This window comes from Molossus molossus, unplaced genomic scaffold (assembly GCF_014108415.1).
Source record: "Molossus molossus isolate mMolMol1 unplaced genomic scaffold, mMolMol1.p scaffold_m16_p_18, whole genome shotgun sequence".
In the NCBI taxonomy this organism is placed as follows: domain Eukaryota; kingdom Metazoa; phylum Chordata; class Mammalia; order Chiroptera; family Molossidae; genus Molossus; species Molossus molossus.
In genome coordinates, this window is record NW_023425353.1 from 29,260,410 (window position 1) to 29,272,330 (window position 11,921).

At 45.9% G+C, this 11,921-nt stretch overlaps 1 protein-coding gene across 4 annotated transcripts in view; it reads left to right on the top strand.

Moving 5' to 3' along the window:
* XPC (XPC complex subunit, DNA damage recognition and repair factor) overlaps nt 1-9,510 on the top strand; it is a 31,560-nt gene extending 22,050 nt beyond the window's left edge. For 3 of the 4 annotated variants that reach the window (XM_036266103.1, XM_036266104.1, XM_036266106.1), the window contains 6 exons: nt 1,653-1,734; nt 5,376-5,510; nt 5,591-5,760; nt 6,322-6,415; nt 7,461-7,550; nt 8,582-9,510. In XM_036266103.1, the coding sequence (XP_036121996.1) occupies nt 1,653-1,734; nt 5,376-5,510; nt 5,591-5,760; nt 6,322-6,415; nt 7,461-7,550; nt 8,582-8,791 (781 nt within the window). In that variant the 3' untranslated portion in view covers nt 8,792-9,510. Of the gene's footprint in view, nt 1-1,652; nt 1,735-5,375; nt 5,511-5,567; nt 5,761-6,321; nt 6,416-7,460; nt 7,551-8,581 lie in introns of those variants that run through there. The other variant, XM_036266105.1, reaches the window with a different exon arrangement.
* Nucleotides 9,511-11,921: the final 2,411 nt, after the last annotated feature.

Below are 11,921 nucleotides of genomic sequence, written 5' to 3' on the forward strand. Positions count from 1 at the left end.
ATTTTTATGTTGTATATATGTTATCCACAATAAAAAGAAACTACCAAAGAAGGGGTGAAGGGAATAAGAGTAGAAAATAAATGTAAAATATATACAAAATTAAAACTGAAAATATTTTAATATAAATTTAAAGTGAAGGGGAAAAAAAATAGAAGCAGAACTTTTAAGAAATAGCAGTAGAGCTTTTTGGCCAGAACCTCTGTCTTCCAGTAATTCGCCAAAATAACTAACACAAAGGGAAAGAGGAGAGGCACTCACTGTATGTTCTCTAAGCCTTTTAGACAACACAGAGTTCCTTTGGCCACATACATGTAAATCTACAAGAAAGATTGTTGTGGACATAAAGGGAATGGACACTGTTCAAAAAGGAATGCCCCACAAATGTTACCATGGCAAAACTGGAAGAGTCTACAGTGTCACCCAGCATGTTGTGAACAAACAAGTTAAGGGCAAGATTCTTGCCAAGAGAATGAATGTAGTATTGAGTATATTAAGCACTCTAAGAGCCAAACTAGCTTCCTGAAACATCTGAAGGAAAAGGATCAGGAAAAGGAAGAAACCAAAGAGAAAGGCACCTGAATTCAACTGAAGCATCAGCCTGCTCCACCCAGAGAAGCGCTCTTTGTGAGAACCACTAGAAAGGAGCCTGAGCTGCTGGAACCCATTCCCTGTGAATTCATGGCATGATCCATGTGAAAGAAAAAAACCTCTGTACTGATAAAAATGTTTCTCTTAATTGAGTAGAAGTATGGTGTCCCTTCCCCCCACTAAAAATAAAGAAAACTTTGTGTGCTAAAAAAAGAAATAGCTGTAGAACAAAAACAAAAGATATGATTTTTTTAAAACATTGAAAATACAAGATTAAAAAATAGGGGATGTTCTTAAGAAGTGGGAAAAGAAAGAGGAAAAAAACGAAAATACAGAGAAATTCACATGATTAGATGGTTTGAGTCCTCTGACTAGGGACTACTTCCTGCATGTTAGTCCTGCAGGGAGTCATCCTGGACCCTCTGTTCAGGGTCTGTGTTGGAAAGTAGAATTGCAAGACTTGGATGCTGCTCTCAACCTCTGGAAGGAGAAGGAAGCCAGAGGATCTCTCTTCGTAATCACAGGCTGCCAGGAATTTGTTTCATGTGCATGAATCTTAATTCCATGGTAATTTATTGACGTAATTATAATTTTCATGTAGTCGTCTTTAGGATTCACCACACCTCTGGACACTCATCCCTCACCCCATGGTATTTAGCAGCAGACCAGACCCTGGGCAGGCACTTGCTCAGTGGTGAGGAAATGTGCCTTCGTTGCTGTAACTTTTACCTCCTCCCCTACAGGCTGTGAAGGGACTCTCCCTGTTGGAGAGGTGAGTGTATGGCACAAAGCCAAACACAGAGGCAGTAGCTCTATTTAGATTAGGGTTTATAAGTGGACTCACACACCCACCAAGACAGGAAGTCCACGTTTACTGTTTGCCTGAGGCAGACCCCCTGGTTGCCTCAGGAGCAGAGTCTGAGAAAAGAGTATCACAGGCTGTGCTCTTCCTCCGAGGAGGTCTTAGGAGCACCTGAGTCTTCAGGGTTCCTGCCCATACTCTGCTCCATCAGACAGGATGTGAACTGAGTTACTCCTTTGTCTCCCCCTGTTGGCTCTGATAGGGATTGTGTGCATACTCTGCACTCCAGGGACACATGGCTGAAACAAGGAAGAGTGGTGAAGCTTGGAGAAGTGCCCTACAAGGTAACTGGAGCTGGGTGGGTGCCCTGAGGACGGTGGGGAGGCTCAGGACCAAGGCTGAGTGGAACCGATGAGAGCAGAGGAGGGGACTAAGGGCTGTCAAGTACATGCCCAGGATGGGAACCCAGGTCTGACTTTTCTAGCTTGAGAAGGATGAGAGGAGGAGAAAAGCATTTAAATGAAGTCTAACTTTAATGAGGAATTTGTAAAAGATGGATCTTCCAGAGCATGCAAGAAATCTAAGCAAAAAAGTACCATCATTCCCTGGTATGTGCTCAAAGGCTGTGTAGATTAGGACTGTGTTATTGAGTTCCAAGAGGCCAAAGCCCTGCTTGATGTAGACGCATTCATCAGTTATCAGTGTCCCGCTTGGTAATGTACCATGTATTTTGCTCTAAATATTCTCCACTTAGTCTCAACAACCATAGCAGTTAGTATTATGCCCATTTTACACATGACAATAGCAGTAGTATGATGATGCCCATTTTACACATGACAATAGCAGTTAGTATGATGATGCCCATTTTACACATGACAATAGCAGTTAGTATGATGATGCCCATTTTACACATGACAATAGCAGTTAGTATGATGATGCCCATTTTACACATGACAATAGCAGTTAGTATTATGATGCCCATTTTACACATGACAAAATGGAAGCTCAGGAAAGGGAATTACTTGTATAAGGCCTTACAGTTAGGAAAATGGAAGTGCCCAGACAACAATCCCAGGTCCTGCCTCTACTCCATTGTTATTTCTCTCTCACTGTGCTGCTGTACCAAGTCAGGTCAGCTGCCCACAAGAAATACAGATTCAGTACAGTACCACGAAGGTTTGTCACAGGACGCATGGCCCTGTTCAACCAGGGGAGGACAATGACCAGTCACAGAGACACATCTGTTCTTTTTTGCCAGATCCCAAAAGGAGCCCTTTCGGTTGTGAGACTCTGGGGAACTTGTTGGGGAGTGGAGAGGCCTTAGTTTGGTAGGAGAGGGCTGTTGGCGTTGGGAGCAGGTTACTGCCCAAAGCAGGCTTGAGTGCATTATACTGTCTGCTGGGACCTAGAGGACGCTGGGATTTCCCATAGACCCTCACCTTTTTTTTATGCTCTTTATTCAAATAACCAATCTCTTCACTCTGGAATGGCCCTGTCTGGTTGAAATACAGGGTGAGCCACAAACTTAAATTTTTAGTAGCCATATTGAAGGCTTAAAAAAAGAAACAGGATTCTAACATAATTAATTATTTTAGAAAATATTTGAAATATTGTCATTTCAACATGGAATATTTTGGAATGTTAATGAGATATTTTACATTTTTTTTATAATAGGGCTTTGAAATCTAGTCTTTCATTTTCAGTCCACTTCAGTTGCCCGGTCGGTGTGGTTCAGTGGTTGAGCATCGATCCATGCACCAAGAGGTTGTGGGCCCAATCCCCAGTCAAAGGGGGGGCATGCAGGAGGCAGCCAATCAATGTTTTCTCTCATCAGTGTTTCTGTCTCTCTTTCCCTCTTCCTTCCTCTCAAAAATAAATAAAGAAAACATAACTCTGGCTGGTTCGGCTCAGCAGTTGGAGTGTCAGCCCACAGACCAAAGAGTCATGGGTTGGATTCTGATCAAGGGCACATACCTCAATTGTCCCCAGCCCCGGTCGTAGTTGTGAGGGAGTCAACCAATCAATGTGTCTCTATCACATCGATGTTTCTCTCTCTCTCTCTCTTTCTCCCTCTCCCTCTCCCCCTCCTTCCCTCTCCCTCTGACTGAAGATAAATGGGAAGATATCCTCCAATGAGGATTTAAAAAATAATAATAAATAGCCCTAGCCAGTTTGGCTCAGTGGTTAGAGTGTCAGCCCTCAGACCAGAGGGTCATGGGTTCGATTCCCAGTCAAGGACACATACCTGGGTTGCAAGTTCAATCCCCAGCACCAGTTGGGGTCATGTGGGAGGCAACCAATCGATGTGTCTCTTCGCATCGATGTTTCTCTCTCTCTCTCTCTCTCTCTCTCTCTTTCCCCCCTCCCTTCCACTCTCTCTAAAAATCAATAGAAAAATATCCTCTGATAAGGATTAACCAAAATGAATTAATGAAAAAAGTTATATTCAATACATTTCAGTTGTGACTGGCCACATTTCAAATGTCTGATGCCTATCAGCACAGTTCTATCATAACCCTAAATCTCAAGTCCTTTTGTTCTGAAACCTACTGTCCCAGCTCCAACTCCTGCCTTATTTTCTCGCTTGGATCACAGCCACCTTTAGCCCTTAAGTTCATTTTCAATATCGCTGTCATAGGATCTTCCTGAAACACAGAGTTGCATATGACACCTCCTGGGTAGCTCACCCTCACCCCACCTAGAGTCGCATGTGGTACAGAACCTGTGCTGCTCTGGTGCCCACTTCCTCTCTAGCCACATTTCCTCCTCCATGCCAGATGACTTCTGCAGTCCCCGGATACTCATGGTCCCAAGTGCCTTTCTCCCCAGCCCTGTCACTTGACCAATCCTTCTTTCGCTCTTTCAGATTCAGCTGAGATGGGGCCTGTTCTGAACAGCTTGTCTTACTCTCTCCTCAGGGCTGGTGATGAGTCCTGCCCCTGGGCACCATTCTACCTTGCACTCTGCACACTGAATTGTAGTCTTCTCCATCTTCCCACAGGAGCCTCTGCTCCTTAAGAACAAAGACTACCACTTCTCTGCCTCTAATGACTGGTGCCACGGTGTGGTCTGTGATAGATGCTCATAGGGTCTTTATGTAACAGCACTGGATGAATGGCTTCCCGAGTAAGGGACTGTCAGCCCCACAGGGGTGACAGAGGTGGAGTGCCCAGTTACCATGACAGAAATGCCCAGTAGAATAGTGGTCAACAGTCTGCAGCTCACGGGTCACGTCCAACCTGGGTCCTGTTTTGGTGGGGCCGTTAGTCTCAGAATGGCTTTTACTTTTTTTGTGGATTGTAAAAAGAAATAAAAAAGATGCAACAGAAGCTGTATGTGACCCTATAGAAACAGTTTGCCAACCCCTGCAGTAGAGGCGGCCCAGGCCCAGGAGCCGATCCTTAGCCCATGCCTGTGCCACTCCTCCTCGTAGAAGTTACACCACCTCTTCCTTCTTGCAAGATCTCCACTCCTTTTACCCCTTCACTCCCCAGTGAAAAATTTGGTGTTGGCCACTAGACCTCTGTAGGGGTGTGTGCTCGGGGCCCCACACTGTCAGTGCCTTTCCGGGTACGTGGCACAGTTAGTTTTCTGGAGTTAAATCCTGGCCCTGTCATTCACCTGGTCATGGGATCTTAAGTGGCATCATTTCAGTTCCAGTTTCCCTTTCAGTGATGAAAGTATAAAACAAAGTATAGTAATCCCCCCTTACCATGTTTTCACTTTCTGCTCTTTCGGTTACCCGCAATCAACCACAGTCTGAAAATATTAAATATAGAGCACTGAGAACAGTGCCTGGGACGGCGAGCAGTCTGTAGATGTTAGCCGGTGGTACTAGTAACGGTACTAGCAGTCATAAAGGGAACAGAAAGCACACCCATCAGGTTGGTTTTGTAACAGGTACAAAGCATTGAGCACAATGCCTGTTACAGTAAACACTCAGGAAGTAGCCTTTGCTGTAAACTGGCTGTTCCCTCTGGTGTAGATGGTGAAAGGCTATTCCAACCGGGCCCGGAAAGCCCGCCTTGCTGAGCCCCAGCTGCAGGACCATAATGACCTGGGCCTCTTTGGCAAGTGGCAGACAGAGGAGTACCAGCCACCTGTGGCTGTGGATGGCAAGGTAAGGGCAATGCTCAGTGGGGTCAGGACCAGGCTGCTTTATTCTGCCACTGACCAGACCTGGCATGCCACCCTCTGCAGGTCCCCCGGAATGAATTTGGGAATGTGTACCTCTTCATGCCCAGAATGATGCCTATTGGCTGTGTCCAGATGCATCTGCCCAACCTGCAACGCGTCGCTCGTAAGCTGGGCATCGACTGTGTCCAGGCCATCACCGGCTTTGATTTTCATAATGGATACTCCCATCCTGTGTGCGTGAGGGGCCTTCCACGGAGGCTGCAAGGAGGGGCAGGAAGGTCACAGTGAAGTGGGTGGGAAATTAATGTGTTGGTGGAGGGTGAAGCCCAGTGGCTCTTACTTTCCAGGTTTTACTCTAAATTTTCAAATTCAGCCTTAATACTTTTCCTTCTACTTTTACACTTTGATATTTTTACTCTGGTTTCCATCCAGAGGCAGCAAAACCAGTGAAGCCAGCATCCTAATAACGTTAGTTTAAAACACTGTTTTCTGGGAGTGGTCACAGGTGACCTAAAGGGGTCAGCATCCTCCTGGTTGGTGACCTCTGTCCTCATGTGGTAGGGGCAGGCAAGGGCTCTCATCCCACCTCTTAGGCAGGGCCTGGAGAAGAAGCAGTGCCAGTGTCCATAGGCTTTCCCTCTGCATGAGTGGTATCTGTTAGCTGCTGGGGCCAGGACTGCAGACCAGCTGACTCAGGAAATCCTTTGGTGCCTATGGTCCTCCACAACGGGAGGAGGAGAGGCCGGAGCAGGAATCGGGCTCAAGAACAAACCACCCATGTTGTATCCCCACAGAACTGACGGGTACATAGTCTGCGAGGAATACAAAGATGTGCTCCTGACTGCCTGGGAAAATGAGCAGGCACTCATTGAAAAGAAGGAGAAGGAGGTGAGCAGACTGGCCAGGGTTGGCCTGGAGGGGGGGGGGGGGGTGGAAGTACTTGAGATGGGAAAGCAGAGTGGTAGGGGAAAGCAAGCACACAGGGCGGGCAGGTGCCTCACTTGCAGCAACTATTAAAGGAGAGTCTGGCCCAGCCACTGTGGCTCAGTGGATTGAATGCCATCCCATGGATGAGAGATCCTGGTTCAATTCCCAGTTAGGGCACATGCCCAGGTTGCCTGCTCGATCCCCAATAAGGGTCGTGCAGGAGGCAGCCAGTTGATGTTTCTCACATCAGTGTTTCTATCTCTCCCTCTCTGTCTAAAAAAAGTAAGTAACAATATTTTTTTAAAAGTCTGTGTACTTTGAAGCTCTTTTTGGCTTCCTGACTCCATCAAAGGCACCCTAGGGAGCTAGCACTGGAAAAAACGGTCCTGCCTCCACCTCAAAATCCACTATCTGCCTGGATCCCAGCTCCAGGGACAACTGCCCTGCTGCTGACACCTGCCTCTGTTAAAAGAAATTGTCTATGACCCAGGTCTGGAGAACCTCCTATCCTAAAAATTGTAGCATTGGAAACAATTAAAAAGAGGCTTTTGTTTTTTGGGGTTTTTTTTAATCCTCACCCAACGACATTTTTGCATTTATCTTTCAGATAGAGCAGGAGGGAGAGAGGGAGGAAGAGAGAAACATCGATGTGAGAGAGACACATCGAGTGGCTGCCACCCACACGACCCCAGCTGGGGCCGGGGACAAACTGCAACCAAGTACGTGCCCTTAGTGGGAACCAAACCCTGGACTCTCCGGTCCAAGGGCCGATGCTCTAACCGCTGAGCCAGACCGGCCAGGGCGAGGCTTTCATTTTTTATGCCTTTCACGCCTTTTATAAATTACTCCAATTTTAAAACCGAGACTTGGTGTAGTTAAGAAACTTTTTGTAACCAAAATGGTGTGTGTGTGTGTGTGTGTGTGTTCACAGGTTCCATTTTGATATTTTTCCTGAAAATGGCAGTGCTCACCATTTTATGTTTACCTGTTTCATTTTTTGCTGTAGAAAAGGGAGAAGCGGGCTCTAGGAAACTGGAAGCTGCTGGTTAAAGGACTGCTCATCAGGGAGAGGCTGAAGCTTCGCTATGGGGCCAAGGTCAGTGTGGGCCCTTTGTAAAGAAGACAAGCCTGGAGTGGGGAAGGGGGGACTCAGAAATCACTGGCTCACATTCTGCCCCGACATCAAATCATAGATTGATCAATTTTATGTTTTGATCAAGCCCTGTTTCCCAAGCCCTGTGTCCTTACCTTGTTGGGAAAGGTGTTCCTGGAGTCAGCCTCAGCTGCCTCTTCTGGCCCCCAGCCCTGCCCCATCCTCTGTTGTGCTCCTGTCTGCACAAGTGAGGAAGTGCCTGCTCTGGTGCTAAACCCACAGAGAAAGAGAGGAGTTCTCTATTTCTGTGTTTCACCCACCACTCAGCCTTGTGGGGCTCCCAGTGCCTGTGATCATCCCTCAGGACAGGCATACTCTCGCACCTGCCATGTGGCAGGCCACCTGGGGAAACGGGTGCAAATTTGCATGCAGGCCCCAGACAATTATATGGTGTGTTCAGTACTGCAGACAGCAGAAACATGCTCGGAGCAGCTGTCACCACACCATTCTGACCTCACATGCTGCCTATTTGCCTCGAAAACATATTTTTGTCATGCTTCTCCCTCAAATCCTTTCAGTGACCCCTTCACCTGGCTTCATGTCTGGCTGGTTCCTTCCCACCTCTGTGCTTTCCCCCTCTGCATCCTGCTCCCCGCCCCGGCTGGCTCAGACTCAGGGAGTGCCTCCTCAGAGCACTGAGCACTTTTGTTCCGAAATGAAATAATACATGCAAAGCACCGTCCGTAGTAATCTCCTAGATCTGATTGTACACTCCTTAAGGGCAGTTTCCTGCCTAGACATCTTGGCATTCCTTCATCACATAAGTTACCAGTACCTGCTTGGAGGAGTCCTCGGTCTGAGGAAGACAGAAGGCAGGCCTTAGTTTTCCCCCAGCCCCACGCGGTCCCCTTGTCCTCCCAGAGCCACACAACTCCAGGCAGGCTGTCGCTGGAATCCTTACCACCTTGGGATGGTGCTTCCACATACCTATTTGGTCACTGACCTATTTCCCTGCACTGCCCCCACCTCTCCAGAGTGAGGCAGTAGCTCCCCACACAGCAGGAGGTGGACTCTCTTCTGATGAAGAGGAAGGAACCAGCTCTCAAGCAGAAGCAGCAAGGATCCTGGCTGCTTCCTGGCCCCAAAACCGAGAGGCTAAAGAAGAGCAGAAGCTGAAGTGCCCTAAGAAAACCAAAAGGGAAAAGGCGGCAACTTCCCACCTGTTCCCATTTGAGAGGTTATGATGTGAGTGGCCACCTCATGATAGGATCTGCCCCATGGCCTGACACCTGCTGCAGGGGCTGCCCAGCCCCTGAGGCAGTGGTGTCTCCACTAAGAAGGCAAACAAGCAGTATGAGCTACAAACAAGGATCCAGGGGACAGGAGGGTCCAATTGGCAGATCTGGTCTGGCCCCAGTCCTTGTCAGATTCACTCAGTATAGGGCCTTTAATCCCACACCCTATGCCTTGAGCTATGGAATACTTCCCATCCTACACATAGACCTGGTTCTTCCCATCTTTGGAAACATGAGTCAATTTTTTATAGAAACCACTGGGAAATTTTCGCATGGTGGTGCATTAGGAATGTACCAGTCCTTTTTTCCAGGCAGATTCTTCATCTGTCAGACACTTGTGCTCTTGCCTCTCTTGCAGACTTCAGACCCTCTCTGCAGGCCACTCATTTCCCTCAGTTAGGTTTACTAATAGTGCCTCATGCTGCCTCTTTATGGTATGGGAAGCACAGGTCATCTCAGATTGTCGTCTTGTTGGGATCTACTTTTCAAAGTTACATTTTATGATGGCAGAAGACTAGAATTTAGAATTAAGAGCCAAAATCAGGAAGAACAAAAAGGGAAAACACTAACTCAGAATTAAAGAAATATTACTAAAAGTGGATCAGTGTTAAACTAGAATTTCTTTGTTACTGGATAAATTTTATAAGGTTGTATATACTGTAGATATTTAGGAGAAATAACGTTTTGAGAAAAATAAACCATTTATCCTAAAGACTCAGCTCTATATTTTCTTTCATTGTACATCAGCTAAGAAAACACAGTAACAATGACTTGTATACATGTTGAAACTACATTAAAGATAAGATTTTGTTTTCATGTAGGCTAGGAACTTATTAAACACATGGAATTTTTTCTATGTTTAAGCAAGGAGGTATTATATCTTTGACAAGAGCCATTAAAAATTACAATCAGCCCTGGCCAGTATGGTTCAGTGGTTAGAGCGTCGGCCTGCAGTCCAGAGAGACCGGGTTCGGTTTCCGCTAAGGGCACGTACCTCGGTTGCAGTTTGTTCCCGGCCCTGGTTGGTCGTGAAGGTGGCAGCCACTCGATGTGTCCCTTTCACATCGATGTTTCTACCTCCCTCCCTCCCTCCCACTGTATCTGAACAAAAAATGGAAAAATGTCCTCAGGTGAGGATAAAAAAAAAAATTACAATCAGCCCGGCCAGTATGGCTCAGTGGTTGGGCATCAACCCATGCACCAAGAAGTCGCTGGCTCGATTCCTGGTCAGGGCACATGCTCAGGTTGGGGGCCTGATCCCCAGTGCGGGGCACGCAGGAGGTGGCCAGTCTGTTCTCTCTTATCGATGTTTCCATCTCTCTATCCCTCTCCCTTTCTAACTCTCTCTAATATCAATAAAGACAAAGAAATTTTTTATTTTTTTCTAAGTTTCAATCAGTTTTATCCAAGGGAAACAAAACACTTGAGGTGTGACTCATATGCACAAAAGCCTGGTTGGGAGGCTCTTGTTGAGAAACAAACAGGGGTTGCCATGGAAACTGCAAAGCTTCTCACTTCCTGCACCAGATCCCATCCTCTACTAGAGGTAAGCAACTTGTGTTCTGGGAATTCAGTCCAGCATTACCATGTCTCTGCAGAAATAACTTGTTTTCCAGGCAGATGCCAGCTCCTAGGCATTATGGAAGTTAAATAAAACTTTCAGTTTTGAGAAATACAACAATGTTTTGGAAAGTTATCACTCACCTGCTTCAAATCTTGTAACATAAAAACTATTCATATTGCTAACTTCAGAGTGGACGATTAGCAGCAGTCCATTGCTTCAGAATAGGAGGCAAAAAGAATGAAAAGTTCATGTGTCACATGTGTTTGGCATTTCATGGGCTCTTCCAGTTAGTCCTCACAGCAGACTTGTGGTGTAGAATGGCATTGTCCCCATTTTACAGATGAGGAAACAGGTTCAGAGACTATTGATTTTCCCAATATCACACAGCCAGTCAGTGGCCAGCTTGGGACTGGAATTCAGGTCTATGCCAATCCAAAGCCAATGATGCCCTTTGCACTATATTGGCCTGTGGCCCTGTCCCATGTCTTCTAGCACATTCTGAAGATGGGTGAAGTATGAGTCATTTACTTTAAAACCATCCAAAACAGCCCTGGCCGGTTTGGCTCAGCAGTTAGAGCGTCAGCCTGCGGTCCAGAGAGATCCGGGTTCGGTTCCCGCTAAGGGCATGTACCTCGGTTGCAGTTTGTCCCCGGCCCTGGTTGGTCGTGCGGGTGGCAGCCACTCGATGTGTCCCTTTCACATCGATGTTTCTCTCTTTCTCTCTCTTCCTCTCTCCCTCCCACTCTACCTGAACAAAAAATGGAAAAAATGTCCTCGAGTGAGGATTAAAAAAAAAAAAAAAACATCCAAAACAAAGTAGGCTTTGGTGTTTTAAGACTTCTAAGTGCTAGAAATATTGAATTGCCCTTGAAATCTATTTTAACCACTAAAAACAACTTAGAACTCAGTCTAAGATTTGTTTTGTTTGTCCTGAATTTTACAGCTGAATTAAGATAGAAATTTCAGAAAGAATACAAAAACAACAAAAGGGATAATGGCAAAGTCCTATAAAAGATAGTTAGAAATTTATTTTGATTTTTCTATCAAAAATACAAAGATAATACAATTTCATGATAAAGAACACTTGAAATTGGCAGTAATTTAAAATCTATACAGACCAAATCCCAAGGATTTTATATGGGCAGTAAAACCTTGATGTAAAGGACTAATTCAGGTGAGGAGGTATCTGTTAAAGCCCAAAGTCCATTATATAATAAAGTACGTTTTCCAAATACATGTGTTAAAAAATGACAAATTAGCCTGGCCAGTGTGGCTCACTGGTTGAGCATCAACCCATGCACCAAGAGGTCACCAGTTCGATTCCCGGTCAGGGCACATGCCCAGGTTGTGGGCCCAATCCCCAGTGGGGGGCATGCGGGAGGTGGTCAGTCAGTATTCTCTCTCAATGTTTCTCTCTCCCTTCCTCTGTAAAAATCAATAAAGAAAAAAAAATTTTTTAATTGTCAAATTACTTTACCTGTTTTTATGTAGATGTTTGTGTAATTAAAATTAAGT